At 60.6% G+C, this 19,594-nt stretch overlaps 1 protein-coding gene across 1 annotated transcript; it reads right to left on the minus strand.

Annotated features, from left to right (window-relative positions):
• Positions 1–1,970: 1,970 nt before the first annotated feature.
• On the minus strand, positions 1,971–19,514 carry RPRD1B (regulation of nuclear pre-mRNA domain containing 1B). The gene is made up of 7 exons (XM_064167973.1): positions 19,107–19,514; positions 18,297–18,426; positions 14,874–15,007; positions 13,463–13,575; positions 10,630–10,756; positions 8,376–8,551; positions 1,971–4,778 (listed from the first exon to the last, which is right to left on the minus strand). The coding sequence occupies exons 1-7, from the start codon at positions 19,255–19,257 to the stop codon at positions 4,629–4,631; spliced, it is 981 nt and encodes a 326-aa protein (XP_064024043.1). The 5' UTR covers positions 19,258–19,514; the 3' UTR covers positions 1,971–4,628.
• Positions 19,515–19,594: the final 80 nt, after the last annotated feature.

The following is a 19,594-nucleotide window of genomic DNA, read 5'->3' on the forward strand; positions in this document are numbered from 1 at the left end:
GCACATCGCTGCCAGCAGCGCCAGGGGCCCGCAGCTCTGCCCGGCAGCGCTGGGAGCTGCCGGAGCCTGCTGCAAAAATAACCTCAGCTGCTGGGGCTGGGCCCTGATAACATAAACATCAGCACAGCTCTCCGTGAAGGTCACTCCCATCCATCTGCGGCTCGGCACAGCGAGCCCGAGCAGAGAGCAGCTCATTAGAGGCCCCAGACGTGGGCTGGCTGCCGGGGGGTGGGGGGGGGGGGGGGTTGGCTCTTCGGGGCTGGTTGCTCCCCCCGTTAGCCAGCATCTGCCCCTCACTCCCTCCCAGGCTGTTTGCAGAGCCTCACGAATCACTTCGGGCACCTTCCTGAAGCCCTCAGGCGCCTGCCCACTGATCTCAGCTCTCCTGCCAGGGCTGAGAACGGTGTGGGCACCGCGGTGCCCTCCTCCGGGCACAGCCAGCCTGAGGCCAGCATGCCCCTGCCCATCCCTGTCCCGCTGACTGCTGTGCTGCAGCCATGAGGCTCTGGCAGTGCTGCAAGAGTGACAGACTGAATGAAATGGTCAAGGAGATGCTGAGAGCCCCTGCATGGCAGGAGCAGAGCAGGCAGAGCCTGCAGCAGCTCTGCTCGCCAGGGGCCAGCTGGGGACTCACTTCAGACTCAAGAACTTTCACCTTCCCTTCAGGGATGGTTCCAGGCTCCACAAGAGTGCTCCAGGCCCTGCCACCTCCCCAGCGCTCTCCCTCCTGCTCCTCACACACTCAGAGCCAGCAGGACACCTGAGACAGCAGCAGTGAAGACAACCCTCAGGCAGCAGGAGCTGCCCTGGGGAGTCATCCTCCTCCCCAGGGCCAGGGGAGGTGCAGGGCACACCACAGAGAGGCTTGAGTGGAGCTACACTTCAGAGCCCCTCTGTGCCTGCTGGACCCCCTCCTGCACAGGAGGGAAGCAGCCAGCAGCACAGCCCCACAGCTCCCAGCTCTGCCCTGTGGGGCAGGTCCCCATCCTGCCCCACACTGCTCCTGCTTGGGTTGGGAGAGGTGCTCAAGCTCCCTCCGAGTCTGGGGGCTCTGCCACTCACCTCGGGAGCAGGCTGTGGACATACACTGCTGGATACTGCCTGCAGCACCAGGAGGCTGCTTCCAGGGAGGAATCCAGGGAGGGATCACGGCTGAAGGCCTGTCCTGGCTCCGGGAGTGATGCCTGCTGCCCCTTCACCTTAGGCTCTCAGGATCAGCCAGGCTGGAGGAGAGCTCCAAGCTCCTCCAGCCCAACCTAGCACCCAGCCCTGCCCAATCAACCAGCCCATGGCACTAAGTGCCCCAGCCAGGCTTGGCTTCAACACCTCCAGCCACGGCCACTCCACCACCTCCCTGGGCAGCCCATTCCAATGCCAATCACTCTCTCTGCCAGGAACTTCCTAACAACATCCAGCCCAGACATGCCCTGGCACAGCTTGAGGCTGTGTCCCCTTCTTCTGGTGCTGGGTGCCTGGCAGCAGAGCCCAACCCCACCTGGCTACAGCCTCCCTGCAGGCAGCTGCAGGCAGCAATGAGCTCTGCCCTGAGCCTCCTCTGCTGCAGGCTGCACCCCCCCAGCTCCCTCAGCCTCTCCTCACAGGGCTCTGCTCCAGGCCCCTCCCCAGCCTTGCTGCCCTTCTCTGGGCACCTTCCAGCACCTCAACATCTCTCTGCAATGGAGGAGCCTAGAACTGGACACAGCACTCCAGGGGTGGCCTGAGCAGTGCTGAGCACAGGGGCACAAGGACCTCCCTTGTCCTGCTGCCCAACAGTTCTATTTCTAACTCCTGAGCCAGCCACATTAATTTCCTGCCTCCAGGACACTGTAGCAATTATCCACCCTGGTTGATTCTATCTCCAGAGGTCCCTTCCAGCCCCTCACATTCTGGGTTTGCTGTAGGCCAAGTGCAGGGTCTGATGGAGCCTACAGCAGCAAGGGTGGAAGAAAGCAAAAGGCAGCAGCAGCTGCTCAAGGACAGGCTCTTTATTCAAAAATAGAGATCTATGAGACAATTGAGAATATACTGCTGGCCCCAAGGGCAGCCTCTATCTCTACAGGAGCTCCTAAATCACTTCATGTACAGATTTAAGCTTTCTGTTAAAAAAAAAAAGGACAAAACACAACCAAAACAACAACAAAAAAAAACCAACCAAAAAACAACCCCAAAACCCCAAACAAAAAACCCAAAGCCCCAAACAAAAAAAACCCAAACCAAAAAGCCCCAAACCAAAAAACCCCAAACCCCAAACAAAAAAGCCCCAAACAAAAAAGCCCCAAACCTCAAACCTAACAAACCCAAAACCTCAAACCAAAGAAAACCTCAAAACCCCAACCTAAAACCCCAAAAACCTCAACCCAAAACCCCAAACCCCCCAAACCAAAACCTCAAAATCCCAGACCAAAACACCAAATCCCCAAACAAAACCTAAAAGCTCAAACCCCAAAACCTAAAAACCCCAAACCAAAACCTCAAAACCCCAAATCAAAAAACCCAAATCCCCAAACACCTCAAAACCCCAAACCCTCAAAACCCCAAACCCTCAAAACCCCAAACCCTCAAAACCCCAAACCCTCAAAACCCCAAACCCTCAAAACCCCAAACCCTCAAAACCCCAAACCAAACAGAATCCCCAAACAAAAGAACCCAACCCCCCCCAAACAACCAGCACAACAAAACACCAAACACACACCTGGGGGAGGGGAGAGGTGGGGGGGGGAATAAAAATCAACCTTTTCAGGCTCAAGAGAGCCTCAGCCAAAATTCAGCACACAGCCTTCCTCCTCCTCCTCCTCCTCCGCCCCTAAAAGTGGCAAACTTGAAACCCTGGCAGAGTTCATTTAAATTAAGCAAAACAAACCCAAGACAAATATGTCTGAAACAAAACAAAACAAAACTCAGAGGACTGCAATGTAAAAAAGAACTCAAACCAAACCCAACCCCCCCAGGACAAAAGCAGAGGGCAAAGGTCTGCCCCAAACGGCAAACCGAGGGACACGGAACCGGCGCAGGTCTGAGCCAAGGGTGACTGAAGAAGCCTCAGGGGGGACTCCATCAGCTGGGACAGGGTTTGGGGAGCTGAGGTCTGGGGGTTGCTGTTTTGGTTTGTTTTCTGGGGGGGGGTTGGGGTCTTCTTTTTTGTTTTTCTTTCGTTTTGGCAAAAGCAGAGAGAGTTGCTGGAGCTCAGGAGGGTTTGGACCATAAAAGGCTGTGTCAGAGCGAGCCGTGGAAGGAGCAGCTCTGCACTCCCAGACTGCCTGTAAACTGAAAACCAACTGTGGCTGGGCAGGGAGTGGGGAGCAAGGAGCTCTCATAAGAGGGACACAACTCAAGTGGCAGTGAGGAAAGGAGGGGAAGCTTCCCAGGACCCCCCAGATGCTGCAGTGAACAGTGAGCAGCTGCTGGGCAGCCTGCAGGGACACACAGCAGCCTAGCACTGAGGGGAAGGGATGTGGGGGGAGGGCTCCCCTCATGTCTCTGCCAGCAGCAGCTTAAGACTCTAGGGAGAGACAAAACCAGCACCACAAAGCCTCTGTGGTCAGCCCAAGTGTTTCCAGAACCCTCTGCTGGGGGAGGTGTTGAAGTTTGACCTCAGTCTGTTATCCCAACTGGAATGGTTTGCAGTGATCAGAGTCCAAAGGGTGTCAGGCCCAAGACAAAGTGAGCCCTAGAGTGCAGCCACAGCAGCTGGAGAGCAGCCAGCAGCAGGATGGAGCTGCTCAGAGCCTCTTCAATTGCCCTCCTTTGGTTTGGTATTTTTTTACCTTCCTGACTTTTCCTGATGATAAAAATCAACTCCCACTGATCCGTGGCAGAGCAAGGAGCATCCCTCAGCTGTCCCCGTGCACACAGCAGGCTGCTTGCTCCATAAATCCATGCTGCTGCCACAGGGAGGGAGCTCAGAGCTCTCCTTGGATCCAGCCTGTCCCAGGGATGTCAGCAGCTGCAGTGCACCTTGCCAAGCTCTCAGCCCCTGCCACCCACCCGAGGGGGCAGAAGGTGGGGCAGTGCCCAGGCAGCTGAACCACGACGACTTCCCTCCTCTCCTTCAGGCCGCCCCCAGCTCTGCAGGGCTCAGCAGAGCCAGTCCTGAAGCTGTGATCCAGGCGGGAAAGCTGCTCCTCGGCACTGCCCAGCCTCAGCCCCAGGGCTGCAGGCAAAGCTTCCTCTGCGGCGCTGCTCAGTCGGTGCCACCTTCCCTGGGCACGGTGCCTGGCACCCAGCAGGCACTCTCCAGCTCCGAGGGGTGAGGTTCAGCAGCCAGGAGTCAGAAGGGACACAAGACTTGCAGAGAGGGCAGGGGCTGCAGGGGCAGCCTTGCTCAGAAGGCTTGCAGGGTGCACGTACAGGAGCAACACAGCCTCTGGGGTGCCAAGTGCTAAGGGCAAACAGCAACTAAAGAGCATGGAGGAGGAGCAGGGGAGTCTGCCTCCAGGGCCCAGCCCCACCCCCTCCTGAGCTCCTCTTCCTCCCCTCAGCACGAGCAGAGAAGAGCAGGGGCAGGCAGAGGGGGAGAACAGGGGCTGCAGGGTCCCTCCCACTGGAGCTGTCGGCAGCCTGGACTGCCAGGCAGGAGCAGAGACTTCTTCTTTCTGCTGGTAACAGTGGGGATGGGGGCACAGCAACCTTTAGTCTGTGGAGAAGAGGTCACCAGCAGATGGCAGAGGTGCCAGCCCCCCTGTGACGTTGGGCAGCAGGGACAGGTCTGGGAGGCTCTGGATGTGCGACTTGAGCTCCTTGCGGACCTGGGTCACCCGAGCCAGCTTCTGCTTGTACTCCTGGGGGAGAGAGACAAGAGAGGCAGCTTGGCTGAGCACAGCTTGGCTATGCCAGGGGAGGGCTCCCAGAGAGGGTGGCAAGGTGCTGCAGACCCTGCCACCTGCACCTAAATCCACAGCCCGGGCCCCAGGCCTTGGCATCCTGCCCTGCAGGCAGGAGCTGTGGAAAACACCTGCAGGCAGCAGGGACAGGCAGAGCAGCTGAGAGAGGCAGCACCAGAGAGCTCTGCCCATGCACCCTGCCCAGGACAGAAGCAGCACCAGAGAGCTGCTCTGCCCTTGCACCCTGCCCAGACCATGGACTTCCACCAAGCTGGAGGAGCAGGGAGCAGCTCCTCAGACAGCCCAGAGCTGGGCCTGTCTCTGCTGCTACAGTGCTCTTTTTCCCTCTCCAAGCTTGGTCAGTTTTGACCATTCAGACACTCCAAGTTTCCCTCTCCAGCCACGGACCCCAAGTTTGGGTTGTGAACTGCAGTCTCCTCTCTGAGCTGTGCCAACAGAGTGGCACCTTGGCTGGCACCAGAGTGAGCACTGAGCATGAACCAGAGCAAGCTAGAGCCAGGCTGGACAGAAACCAAGCAAGCAGAAGTGCCCAAGCTCAGCATCTTACTACAAAGGGACAAAACAGCACTGAGCTTGCCCAGAAGAGCTGTGGATGCCCCATCCTTAGGGGTGCCCAAGGCCAAGCTGGATGACCCTCTGAGCCATCTGCTCCAGCTGAAGCAGCCCTTGCTCCTTCCAGGCTCTGAGGCACTTTCCTTTCTCCTCAACCCAAGCTCTGGGCCGCAGAAGCTCTAGAAGCAGCTTTTAGGGACAACTCTCCTTGTCCTGGAGCCCACAAACAACCTCTGAAACTGCCTTTTTTTGGGTGCAGAGGAGGTCTCCATCCTGTAACAGTGACAAAATACGAAGTGCACTAGAAAGGAGCTGCTGCATCCTCAGCTCTCAGCCGGCACTGCCTGGGCCTCGCTAATTGCCTGGCAGCAGAGAAGCCTTCATTAAGATTAATGCTGTTTGGATGCCATTAGCTGGTTTTAGACAGAATAATGAGAGCCTTGCAGTAAAGCAGAGGAGTTTCAGGATGACACAGAAAAGCCTGGCCCCGTGCCACAGGAATGCTCCTGCTGCTCCTCGGCACTCCCCCTGCAGCCTGCTGCACCTGCGGCACAGACCTGGGCCCTTCGGAGCCACCCCACAGGGAAGGCTCATTCCAGCCCTTCCTCAAGAGGGTCAGGGGTTGGAGCAGCTCTGCTCTGGGGACAGGCTGAGGGGGCTGGGGGTGTGCAGCCTGCAGGAGAGAAGGCTGCAGGCAGACCTCAGAGCAGCCTGCCAGGACCTGCAGGGGCTACAAGCAGGCTGCAGAGGGACTGCTCCCAGAGGCCTGCAGGGACAGGCTGAGGGCAGTGGTTTGGAATGAGAGCAGAGCAGCTTGAGAGTGGAGGGGAGGAACAAGTTGTGCAGCAGGAGGCTGCTGGAGCACTGCAGCAGGTTGCCCAGGGAGGGAGGTGGTTGAGGCCCCATGGCTGGAGCTGTTCCAGGTGAGGCTGTGAGCAAGCTGCTCTAGGGGAGGATGTCCCTGATGAGCACAGGAGTGACACTAGGAGGCCTTTGGAGGTCCCTCCCAACCCAACCCATTCTGTGATGCTGCACTGGATGTGGCAGGAAATGCCCTCTGAGGAGCCCTGGCTCAGCACCTCCACTCTCACAGCTCAGATTCCAGTTGACCTCAGCTCAGAATCTGCACTGGAACTTCCCTGAGGGGCTGGGGGAGGCACCTGGGGGCTCTAAGCCCTCCCGGTGACTGCACCACCACTGGTTAAGCATCAGTGAGGATGCAGAGCAGGGCCTGCAGCCAGCCAGGCTGGGTCCATCTGCTGCAGCAGTGGGGTCAGTGCCCAGGGACCAGAATGTGCCCTGGTGGCACCCAAAGTGGGGCTGCAGCCAGCATGGGCATTGCTTGGGGGGTGGCTCTCAACAGCCAATGTGCCCTGCCAGAATCCCAGAGGTCTGGGCTGGAAGGGCCCTGCAAAGGGCACCCAGCAGGGACATCTGAGCAGAGCAGGCTGTCAGGGAGGGGAGGCAGTCAGCCCCCAGCTCCCTCCCCCGGCAGCACCTCCTCAGGAGCAGAGTGCAGGCAGCTCGCCCTGCCCTGGAGCAGCACTGAGCCAGCAAACCTGAGGCCTCTGTGCAACAGCCCAGGGAGCCCAGCCTGGGCAATGCCTCTCCTCACAGAGCTCAGGTTTGCTCCCAGCCTTGCTCTGCTGGCTTTGACAAAGCTCCTCTGGCAGCCCTTGATCACACTCGAGCAGAGATGCTGCTTCTGCCCCTGGCACAACTACCTGCTCTGAAATCACAACTTGTCTCCTTTGCTCTCCCTCCTGCAGGGTGTCCAATAGAACAGGCAGCATCAGAGGCCTCTGCACAGCCTTGCTTCAGCTGCTGGGGATGCCTCCTCCTCCTCACCTTACCAGCCTTGAAAAGCTCCCTCAGAACTGGCCCAGGCTGGCAGCAAAACTTGGCTGCCTTTGCCATTTCCTCTGGACTTGCTCCTTGGGAGACCAAGCCCCACCTGGCTCCAGCCTCCTGTCAGGGAGCTGCAGAGAGCCAGAAGGGCTCCCCTCAGGCTCCTCTTCTCCAGCTGAGCACCCCCAGCACCCCCACAGACTCCTCACACTCAAGCTCTAGACCCTTCACCAGCTTCACTGTCCTGACCCCACCAGCAGAGAGGTCCCAGCCCTGCCAGCACTGCTGTGGCCTCGCTCCACCAGGTCGCTGTGCTGAGGACTCCAGAGCTGCCCCAGCACTGCTACTGAGGACCAGCCCAGGAGCTGGTTGAGTGCAGGGCACAGCCAGGGCTGCCCAGCGTGGCCCAGGGACACTGCTGCTGCCAATCTAGCAGCAAGGGAAGGGCACCGCAGGCAAAGGGCTCAGAGCACAGCAAGGGCCACAAAGCTGGCTGGGTCTCAGTTGTTTGCTGACTCCACTGCTGGCTTGAGCAAACGTTTGGGGCTTCCCAACACCCTTAATTACAGCAAGAATCTCTGAGCCCTCAATAAAATGCTTATTAGCACTACAAAGCCAAGAGGCAGCTTATCAACATCAAAGGCTGCTACAAGGCAGATAAGCAGCGCAGGTCTTGTATCTGCAAGCAGCATCTCCTGCTGCTCGGCAGCCCTGACAAGCGCACAACAATGGAAGCCTTTCAGCAGACAACCCCCAGCTCGGCTGCCACACGGGCAGGGACTGCACCTCCCTGCCAAGTGCCGCAGGGCAGCACTGCCTGCAGCCCCCCAGCGCCGCCTGGCTCCGGCCTCGGCCCAGCAGGCAGAGCTCATCAAGCCCAACGAGACCAAGGGCAAGGTTCCTGCAGCTGGGACGAGGCAATGCTAAGCACCAATACAGGCTGGGCAGGGCCAGGCTTGGGAGCAGCCCTGAGGAGAGGGACTTGGGGGTGCTGGTGGAGCAGCCTCCTGCCCCCGAGGTCTGGCGCCCGGAGCCCTCCGTGCCCACACACCCCGGCAGAGCGCAGGCTGCAGGCGGGCGCAGGCTGGCAGTGCCCGGGGCAGGGCCCTGCCCTCCCTGGCGAGCAGCTCTCACCTCCAGCTTCTTCTCCTTCTCGCTCAGGACGTCCTTCTGGCTCTGGGTGTACTCGATCAGCATCCGCGCCAGCTGCCGCCGGTCCTCCAGCTCCGCCGCCAGCCGCCCGTTGTACTCCGCCAGCAGCAGGCAGGCCTCGTCCACCGTCTTGGACAGCCTCTCCGCAGCCTCCTTGTCTGAGGGCAGGGCACGGCCTCAGCCCCCCCAGCTCGCTGCCCACAGCCCACCGGCACGGCGGGACAGGCAGGGGCCAGGGAGGGCACCGATGTGACACACTGCCCCCTGTGCTGCCAGAGGGCATGGATGGAGGGGGCTGGGAAAGGGAATTCCAGAGGCCACTGAGCAGAGACCACGGATGGAAGGGGCTGGAAAAGGGAATTCTGGAGATCACTGAGCAGAGACCATGGATGGAAGGGGCTGGAAAAGGGAATTCTGGAGATCACTGAGCAGAGACCATGGATGGAAGGGGCTGGGAAAGGGAATTCTGGAGATCACTGAGCAGAGACCATGGATGGAAGGGGCTGGGAAAGGGAATTCTGGAGATCACTGAGCAGAGACCATGGATGGAAGGGGCTGGGAAAGGGAATTCTGGAGATCACTGAGCAGAGACCATGGATGGAAGGGGCTGGAAAAGGGAATTCTGGAGATCACTGAGCAGAGACCATGGATGGAGGGAGCTGGAAAGGGACTTGTGGAGATCACTGAGCAGGACCACTTAGGGCAGGCCATACAGGAAGGCATCCAGGTGGGAGCTGGAAGCTCTCCAGAGGAGACTCCACTGCCTCTCTGGGCAGCCTGCTCAGACCTCTGCACCTTCACACCAAAGTTGTTTGGGGTTTGTGCCCTAAACCCCCGAGGCTGTGCTTGCAGCCAGGCCAGGTGGCTCCCACGTTCAGCCACAAAGCCCTCCCTGTCCTGAGCAGCTCCTCAGGCATTCAGGACAAGGGCAACGGGCACACAGGGCAACGGGCACACAGGGCAACGGGCACACAGGGCAACGGGCACACAGGGCAACGGGCACACAGGGCAACAGAGGAGGAACTTCTGCAACTGAAGGGTGCTGGAGCCCTGGAGCAGGCTGCCCAGAGGTGGAGTCTCCTGCTCCAGAGCCATTCCAGGCCTGCCTGCATGCATTCCCAGGTGAACCCTGCCCTGGCAGAGGGACTGGACTCGATCTCCAGAGGTCCCTTCCAGCCTTCCCTATGTCCTGGCTCCCCAGCAGACCCCCGGTCCCGCAGCTGGACGCTCACAAAGCGCTGAGAGAGAGAAGCTGCCAAGGAGCTGTACATGCAAACAGCTTCCAGGAATGAGCCTCAGGTCAGGACAGCCTCCAGCGGCCGCTGCCGAGGTGACATTCCAAAGGCACTCACACAAAGGCTGGCGGAGGGAGGGGGGTGGTGAACTTCCTGCCCGTGGCAGCCCAGGGCTGTGAGCGCCCAGCACAGCCTGCCCACACTCACAGCAGCCACAAGGCTCGCAGCAAACATCTCCCAGCCCGGGCCCTGCTTCCTCTGGGCTCCTGCCACCTGCTGCTGACCTCTCCAAGCTCCAAAGCTCTCCGAGCTTCCTCCTCAGCATTGACTTAGCTTACACAGGGCCACAGGGGCAGCAATTCACAGGATCACAGAATCAAGCAGGCTGGAGAAGACCTCTAGGATGGAGCCCAACCTGTCACCTAACCCTCCTAACTAACCCTGGCACCAAGTGCCTCCTGCAGCCTCCTCTCAAACACCTCCAGCCATGGGCACTGCACCACCTCCCTGGGCAGCCCATCCCAGTGCCAATCACTCTCTCTGCCAACAACTTCCTCCTAACATCCAGCCTAGACCTGCCCTGGCACAGCTTGAGGCTGTGTCCCCTTCTTCTGGTGCTGGCTGCCTGGCAGCAGAGCCCAACCCCACCTGGCTACAGCCTCCCTGCAGGCAGCTGCAGACAGCAATGAGCTCTGCCCTGAGCCTCCTCTGCTGCAGGCTGCACCCCCCCAGCTCCCTCAGCCTCTCCTCACAGGGCTGTGCTCCAGGCCCCTCCCCAGCCTTGCTGCCCTGCTCCAAACACCTTCCAGCACCTCAACATCTCTCTGCAATGGAGGAGCCCAGAACTGGACACAGCATTCCAGGGGTGGCCTGAGCAGTGCTGAGCACAGGGGCAGAAGGACTGCTCTGGTCACCACAGGCTGGAATTGCTTGAAGCAAGCCCCACTGCGATTCCCAAGCTGTTCCCTGGGCCTGTGCTCAGCCTCCTGGCAGCTCCTCACCTGTGATCTTCTCCAGCAGGGACACATCCTGCACCTCCTGCGGCAGGGAGGCGATTTTCTGCCGCACGGTCGCGTCCCCCGAGGCTGCGTTCTCCAGGTCCTGCAGGGCCTTGATCAGGTCCTCAGTCTGCAAGGCAATTTGGCCAGCATCAGAACCTGGCAACTCTTCTGCCACTTCCCGTGGCCACGGTGGCTGCAGCTGAGCTCAGTCAAGCTCTGCAAGCAGCCACTTGGGGCAGAATTTATCCCTGCTGCTTCCTCGGCGCTGAGACCATTGACAGCTCCCAGGGCTCAGCTCCTGCAGGATCCTCTTCCTCAAGGCTGTGTGGTGCAAACTTTCCTCATCCCTACTAAATGCCCACTTGAGAGCAAGCTGAGGAGCACCTGACCACAGCAGGGCTGGGGGGAGAAACAGCTCTCAGTGCTGCAGCAGGCTGGGTCTGGAGAAGAGAAGGCTTTAGGGGAGACCTCGAAGTAGCCTTCCAGGATCTGAAGTGGGCTACAAGAGGGCTGGGAGTGACAGGAGGGGGAGATTGGATGTGAGGAAGAAGTGAGGGTGGTGAGAGCCTGGCACAGGTTTCCCAGGGGGGTTGTGGAGCACAGAAGCACCCAATGTGATCAAAGATCACATTGGGTGCTTCTGTGCTCCACAACCCCCCTGAAGGTGTCCAGGACCAGGTTGGATGAGGTCTTGAGTGACCTGTTCTAGTGGGAAGTGTCCCTACCTAAACCACTCTCTGCACCCCTGGCACCTTCTTTTGGACTGGCAGTGTTGGTGCCCCTGGTTCTGCTCCAAAGGTGCATCCTCAGGGAGCCAAACAAGCCCCAGCCCTGCATGGAGCATCTCCTGTGAGCACAGGCTGAGGGAGCAGAGCAGCCTGAGGGCTAAAGATGTGCAGGGCAGCGTGGGGAGGGCACCACCAGGAATTGCTCAGGGGTGGCTAATGCCAGCAGAAGGGGGACTGGGTGCCAGCTGGAGCAGAGGAGGTGCCAGGGGGACAGAAGGGAAATCTTTGTCCCTGTGAGGGTGCAGAGGCCTGGAGCAGGCTGCCCAGAGAGGCTGTGGAGTCTCCTGCTCTGGAGACATCCTACCCCAGCTGGATGTGTTCTGGGTGCCCTGCCTTGGGTGCCCCCTGCTCTGCCAGGGGTAGGACTGGATGGCCCCCAGGGGTCCCTTGCCACCCCTACCTCTCTGTGGCTCTGCAGCAGTGCAGACAGAGCTGTCAGATCTCCACCAGGGTGAGCCCTGGCACTTGGGGCCTGCTGACCTGCCACAGCCTCTGCTGGCACTGAGGCTGCTCCTGCTGAAGCAAGCTTGGCACTGCCCTGCTGCTGCACAGCCACCTCTGTCCTCTCTGCAGCCAACCTGAACCCCTCAGCTCCACCTCTCAGCTGCTCTGAAGTGCACTGAGGACAAAACCTGTCAGTCTCAATCAACACCCTCAAAACCTGGCCCAGCCTCAGCAGGAGGTGGAAGCCTCCAGGGCACATTTCTGCCTCCAGGGCACATCTCCTCCTCCTCTCAAAAACAAAAAGGAGAAAAGATGCTTGAAGGGGAAAAAACCAACCCCAGAAGGTTGTTCTTTGCTTTAAAACCCACTGGGAAGCTGCAAGAGTCACCCTGCAGCCAGCTCTGCTGCTGCTCCAACTCCACTTCAGCGGCTTGAGAAGGAACCAAACCACTACACAAATGTTGTTTTGACCTGATAAAGGAAGGAATCCATCACCTAAGGTCTCCTGTGCCTTCACAAGGTGCTAAGGACCTCCCAGAGCACCCAGGCCAAGGCTGAGCAGCCAGAACACACCACAAGCTGCAAAGCATCTGCAGGCAAACAACAGCAGCAATCCCCTCACTTTATTGCCCTGGCAACTGCTCCCTGCTTCTCCCAGTGTTTACACAGCAGCAGATGGAGGCTGGGCTGTGTTCTGCCTCCCAGCCACACCATGCTCCAACATATGCTCAAGCCTGCAGCTTCCAACAGGCAGCAGGATTCTGTTTCAGCCTTCTCCCTCCAGCTGTCAGCCTCAAAAAGCCTGCAGGAAGCCTTCCCTGAGCAGCTCTGCTTCAGGGGTGGGGCAGAGGCTAAGCTCTTGGGTGCTAATGGAGAGAAATGGCCTGCAAATGAGTCTGGGTGGAGAGGCCAGAGGAGGCCACAGAGGTGAGCCCAGGGCTGGAGCAGCTCTGCAGGCAGCACAGGCTGAGGGAGCTGGGGGGGGTGCAGCCTGCAGAGGAGAAGGCTCCAGGGGCACCTCAGAGCTGCTGCCAGGGCCTGAGGACAGCCTGCAGGAAGGCTGCAGAGAGACCTTCTGAGGGTGAGCCAGGCCAAGGGGAATGGTTTGGAGCTGAGGCAGAGCAGGGGGAGAGTGGAGCTGAGAAGTTGTTGAGTGTGAGGGTGCTGAGAGCCTGGCACAGGCTGCCCAGGGAGGCTGTGGCTGCCTCCTGCCTGGGGGTGCTCAAGGCCAGGCTGGATGAGGCCCTGAGCAGGTGAGAGGTGTCCCTGGGCATGGGGAGGAGGCTGCAGGAGATGAGCTCTGAGCTCCCTTCCACCTGAGCCTCTCCAGGAGTTCTGTATTCCAGCTTTGAGGTTGAACAATTGCACAGTGCCCGTGGGAGGAACCCAGGCTGTGCTCTGCCCTGGTGGCACCGCTCAGAGCAGCTGCAGTCACCCCGCAGTGGCCTCCCCTCCGCCCCACAGGGACTCCCCAGCGGCCCCTCCCCACCGCGGCAGTTTCACTTGTGGGCAGCTCCACCTGGTGGCTGTCCCACTGGGCACTGGCTGTCCCGCGTGGGGGCGCTGGGGCACAGCTGCTCCCCCAGCCCAGCACCACCTACCAGCAGCGGCCCGGCGCTGGCGTCCTGCGGCGAGTAGCTCCCAGGGTAGTCATCATCTTCCTCCTCCTGGATCTGCTGGAAAGTCCTCTTGAGAGACTTCTTCTCCTCTGCAACTACAGACAGGCACAAGGAACTCGTGTGGGTGCCAGCCCTGCCCACCTCAGCCAGCTCCCCTCCAGAAGGCTGCCCCCAGGAGCTCTCCAAGCAGCAGGAGCACAGCTGGAGCCCAGGGCTGGGATCACATCCCAGGCACAAATGCAAGCAGGCAGAGGAGGTGCAGCAGGACAGCCCTGAGCAGTGTGCACTGCACACACTGAGCAGGGCCAGGCAGTGGCCAGGCAATGGAAGCTCTTCAGCCCTGCTCAGCTGCTCTGGCTCACAGCACTGCAGGTGAGGATGCAGCAGCAGCCAGGGCACATGGGCAGAAGAACTGATGGAGAGGGTGCAGAGGAGGCCACAAAGATGATGCTCAGGGGTTGGGGAGCCTCTGCTAGGCCAGGCTGAGGGAGCTGGGGGTGTGCAGCCTGGGGAAGAGAAGGCTGCAGGCAGACCTCAGAGCAGCCTGCCAGGAGCTGCAGGGGCTACAAGCAGGCTGCAGAGGGACTGCTCCCAGAGGCCTGCAGGGACAGGCTGAGGGCAGTGGTTTGGAATGAGAGCAGAGCAGCTTGAGAGTGGAGGGGAGGAACAAGTTGTGCAGCAGGAGGCTGCTGGAGCACTGCAGCAGGTTGCCCAGGGAGGGAGCTGAGGCCTCCTGGCTGGAGCTGCTCCAGGTGAGGCTGCAGAAGGCTGTGAGCAAGCTGCTGTGGGGGAGGATGTCCCTGCTGAGTGCAGGGGGTGGCACTGGGAGGCCTTTGGAGGTCCCTCCCAACCCCAGGGTTCTGTGAAAGCAGTACAAAAACAAACCCCAAACCCTGCCCTCAGCTCTGCCTGAGGCAGTGATGAGAACTGTGAGCTGCCAACCACGGTGAAGCTGCAGGTTACTGCTGCCCTCTCATGCTGCCAGCTGGTGCCAGAGACCAGAGAAGCTCCTGGGGCCCTGCCCTCAGGCAGTCAAAAGTCCTTGCTGGATCATAAACAAAGGCAGCAGCAACACCAATATGAGAACCAAAGCTCCAGCACCACTCAGGGAGCCACCTGAGCACTCAGCTGACCACTCTCAGGCCAAGTGGGACTCTCTCTGTGGCCACTCCAGTCCCATGCACCACACATGGAAGGCAGCCCTGGAGCAGAGAGTGAAGCCTCCTGGCAGCCACCAGCCAGCACTCAGCAAGTGCAGCTCCCAGGCTCCCCTCAGGCCAAGGCACAGCCCAGGCAGAGGAGCCCAGAGCTCAGCTCCTCACTGTGCTCTGGGAGAGGTGGATCCCTCCAGGCCAGCTCCAGCAGAGGCCAACAGCAGCCTGAGCCTGCTTACCTTTGGTCTGGGGGCTGTTGGAGTCCTCCATGGAGAGCTTGAGCTGCTGGATGAACTCACTGCCATACACACTCCTCTCCTGCCAGATGTTAAGCAACCTTTCCAGGGGCTTCTTGCAGCCCTCATCTGCTTCTCTGTTCAAAGAGCAGAAGGAAACAGCTGGAGAGCAGCCCTCAGCCCTGCAGAGAGCAGCCCCAGGCCAGCAGCTGCCCCCCCAGCAGAGGCTCTCTTGCAGTGGCTGTGACAAACGATGCAGGACAGACCTGAGGCAAATGCTCCTCCTTTATCACACCCAACCTGGCCTGCAGGTGCCTCACACCCCAGGCCAGGGCAGGAAGGGGGCTGAGGCAGAAACCTGCTGCCATGCAGAATGTGCTCCAAGAGGCAGCATCTGCTCAGAACACTGCTCCAGGCTGCTGTGGCAGCAGCTGAGAGGCTGCAGGTGGAACAGTTGCTGCAGTCAGTAACATCCCAATTAAAAAGCAGGTTGATTGGCTCATTAGGCACTGAAATGACTCCTGGAGAGCACTGGGGGCTCAGCAGCCAGAGCAGCACCCACTGAACACAGCATCTGCTCCAGGGAACAGGAATGAGGCCACTCAGAGCCTAGGGAAGTGCCAGCCCAGCTGTGGGGGCTGCACCAATCCTTCTCTTTCAGCTACAAAACTCCTCCCCCCTCAGGTGGAGGGAGGGGATCCTGCCCCTCTGCTCTGCTGAGATCCCCCTGCAGTACTGCAAACAGCTCTGCAGCCCCAGCACAAGCAGGGCTCCAGAGGAGGCCACAAAGGGGATCAGGGGCTGCAGAACCCCCTGTGGGGACAGGCTGAGGGAGCTGGGGAGTTCAGCCTGCAGAAGAGAAGGCTGCAGCAGACCTCAGAGCAGCACTTCGGTGCCTGCAGAGGCTACAGGCAGGCTGCAGAGGGACTGCTCCCAAAGGCCTGCAGGGGCAGGACCAGGGCAGGGGTTTGGAACCAGAGCAGCTTGAGAGTGGAGCTGAGGAAGTGAGAGGAGAGCTGAGGAGGGACTTTTGACAGGGCCTGGAATGACAGGACCAGGGCTGAAGGCTTCAGACTGCAAGCAGATGGAGTCTGCCTTGCCAGCAGGGAGAACCTCTCCCCAGTGAGGGTGGGAAGCACTGGAAGGGGCTGCCCAGAGCCACTGTGGGTGCCCCAAGGCTGGAAGTGTTCCCCTGGGCTGGTGGGAGGTGCCCCTGCCCAGGGCAGGGGGTTGGAACTGGCTGAGCTTTAAGGTCCCTTCCAATCCCAAGCAAGGACCTAGGGAGGAGGCAGTGAGAGCAGCAGACAGGAGGGGTGCTCAGAGCAGTGCAGCACCCACACACCTGCTCCATGCTGCAGAGCCTTCTGCCAGAGGGGCCAGGCCCCCCCCAGGGTGGCTTTAAGAAGCAGGTGCTGAGCTTCACCAGTCCTCAGCAAAGCTGCCAGGGGCTCCTGGTGCCAACTAACACAGGGCACAGGAGCTGCATGCAGGACATGCAGGGGTGAGGCTGCCAGGGGCTGAGCCCCACACGGAGGTGTTTGCCCGCAGAAAGGTTACACTGAGCAGTTCCTGGCCACAAAGAGGTCAGCAGTGGCAGCCTGAGGCTTGGAACTGTTGTGCTGACAGCCTCAGAGCTCCTCCTGGCTGGTGACCCCCTGAGGAAGGACAACTTGGAGGGAAACCTCTGCACCCAGTGGTAGAGACTGGCTCAGAGAGGCTCAGGCTGGAAGGGAGCTCAGAGCTCATCTCCTGCAGCCTCCTCCCCGAGCCCAGGGACACCTCTCAGCTGCACTCAGCTGCTCAGGGCCTCATCCAGCCTGGCCTTGAGCACCCCCAGGCAGGAGGCAGCCACAGCCTCTCTGGGCAGCCTGTGCCAGGCTCTCAGCACCCTCACACTCAACAACTTCTCCTCAGCTCCACTCTCAGCCTGCTCTGCCTCAGTCCCTCTATGGTTCTGCCATCCTGTGGCTCCATTGAGAGGCCAAAGGCATCCCTAAGGCTGAAAAAAACCACCAGCCTGAAGCCAAGGAGAGGCAGTGGAGCTGAGCTGTGTCCTAAGTGAGCCAAGCTTGAGAAACACCACTCCCAGAACCAGTCAGGGTTGGAAAGGGCCACAAGGAGCAGCCAGTCCCAACCCCCCTGCCATGCCCAGGGACACCCTACCCTAGAGCAGGCTGCACACAGCCTCAGCCAGCCTGGCCTCAAACACCTCCAGCCATGGGGCCTCAACCACCTCCCTGGGCAACCCCTGCCAGGCTCTCACCACTCTCCTGCTCAACAACTTCCTCCTCACTTCCAGTCTGACTCCCCTCACCTCCAGCTTTGCTCCATCCCCCCCAGTCCTATCACTGCCTGACAGCCTCAGAAGTCCCTCCCCAGCTTTCCTGTAGCTCTCTTCAGACACTGCAAGGCCACAATGAGGTCACCTCAGAGCCTTCTCCTCTCCAGACAGCACAGCCCCAACTCCCTCAGCCTCTCCTCACAGCAGAGCTGCTGCAGCCCTCTGCCCATGCTTGTGGCCCTGCTCTGGACACCTTCCAGCACCTCCACATCCCTCCTGTCCCAGGGGCTCCAGCACTGGATGCAGCACTCCAGGTGGGGTCTCAGCAGAGGGAAGCAGAGGGGAAGGATCCCATCCTGGCCCTGCTGCAGCCCAGGCTCTGGCTGCTCTCTGTGCTGCCAGAGCACACTGAGGGCTCATACCTGCAGTCCTGGGTGCAGCTCTGCAGCCCCCAGCACAAGCAGGACATGGAAGTGTTGGAGCCAGCCCAGAGGAGGCCACCAAGATGCTCAGAGGGCTGCAGCAGCTCTGCTCTGAGCACAGGCTGAGAGAGTTGGGGCTGTGCAGCCTGGAGAAGAGAAGGCTTGGAGGAGACCTTAGAGTGGCCTTGCAGGATCTGAAGAGGGCTCCAGGAGGGCTGGGGAGGGACTATTGACAAGGTCTGGTAATGACAGGAGGAGGAGGAATGGGTTTGGAGTGGCAGAGGGGAGATTGAAACTGGATGTGAGGAAGAAGTGAGGGTGGTGAGAGCCTGGCACAGGTAGAGGGTGGTGAGAGCCTGGCACAGGTTTCCCAGGGGGGTTGTGGAGCACAGAAGCACCCAATGTGATCTTTGATCACATTGGGTGCTTCTGTGCTCCACAACCCCCCTGAAGGTGTCCAGGACCAGGCTGGATGTGGCCTTGAGTGACCTGTTCCAGTGGGACCTGTCCCTGCCTATGCCAGGGGGGGTTGGAACTGGCTGAGCTTTGAGCCCCCTTCCAACCCAACCCATTCTGTGATTCTCTATTGAGCTTCTCCTCCACCAGCACCCCCAAATCTCCTCAGGGCTGCCCTCTGACTTAACACTGGGTGCTTGGCATTGCCTCAACCCATCTGCAGGCACCTGGCACTCGTTTTTCAGTTGGCCAAAGAGCTCAACCTACCTGGCAACGTGGGAGAAAGCATCCACCAGAACCGACTCAAACTCCCTGGTGAACTCAGGACCTTTCCTCTTGCTGTTCTGGATGACATCGTTGGCCAGGTAGAGGAAAGTGAGCTTCCTGCTGGATTTGGCTGGGAAGGGAGAAGGGGAAGAAGCAAAGCTCAGTTTGCATCCAGGAGCATTAAAAATGGGGTTTAAAGCTGCTGCAGCTCCAGGTCCTGACCACCACCAGGGAGGTTGTGGAGCACAGAAGCACCGAATGTGATCAAAGATCACATTCGGTGCTTCTGTGCTCCACAACCTCCCTGGGCAACCTGTGCCAGGCTCTCACCTCCCTGGGCAACCTGTGCCAGGCTCTCACCTCCCTGGGCAACCTGTGCCAGGCTCTCACCTCCCTGGGCATCCTATGCCAGGCTCTCCTCACCCCTCAGGGCTGTGCATCCTCCCACCCCGACCTCACCCCCGCCAAACGGTACACCACCCCCCCCCCCCGGCCCCGAGAGCTCAGCCACAGCTGCAGGACAGCGGCGCTCGGACCCCTCCCCGCCCCGTTCCGGCTCCCCGGTCACAAGCTCCATACCGGCCGCAGGCGTCCCTTGGGCCTACCGACAGCCTCCCTTGGGCCACGGTCCCAGCTCGCAACCGGCCCTCGGTGCCCACCGGCTGGAGCTGGTGCCGGTGTAGCCCACGTCTCTGCGGGCCGCGGGTCCCAGCGGCAAAGCCTCTGAGCGGCATCGCCCTCACCCGCCCCGGGTCCGCCGGGGAGCGGAGAAGCGGCGGCTGGCGGCCGGACGCACCGGGCCCGCCTTACCTTTGCGGAGCTCCCGGTGCCAGACGGAGACGATGGGCCCCGCGTGCTTGCGGTGGTGGATGAGCCACAGCGACAGCGTCTGGACGCTCTGCTGCGAGTTGCTCAGCTCCGACAGCTTCTTCTCCAGCGCCGACTCCGAGAACGAGGACATGGCCGCGGGCCCGGGCCGCGCCCGGGGCTGCTCCGCCCGCGGGGCGGGGGTGGGGATGGGGGGAAGGGCGCGACGCAGCCTCACCGACACCCACAGCCGCCACCGGCAGCCACAACCGGCCCCGGCCCCGGCCGCCTCCGCCGCGAGATGGCCGCCGGCCCTGACCCCGCGCCGCGGGCCGGAGGCTGCCTCGGCTACGGAGCGCCGGAGGGGCCAAGAGAGGCGCCGGGGACGCGGCGCATGCGCGGCCTGCACCCGCCGGGGCCGGCGCACCGCAACCTTTGTGGCGCCTCCGCGCTCCCGTCGCGGCGCTGCCGGTGCCGGCGTCACTTCCGGC

Source organism: Pogoniulus pusillus, chromosome 29, assembly GCF_015220805.1.
Source record: "Pogoniulus pusillus isolate bPogPus1 chromosome 29, bPogPus1.pri, whole genome shotgun sequence".
Classification (NCBI taxonomy): domain Eukaryota; kingdom Metazoa; phylum Chordata; class Aves; order Piciformes; family Lybiidae; genus Pogoniulus; species Pogoniulus pusillus.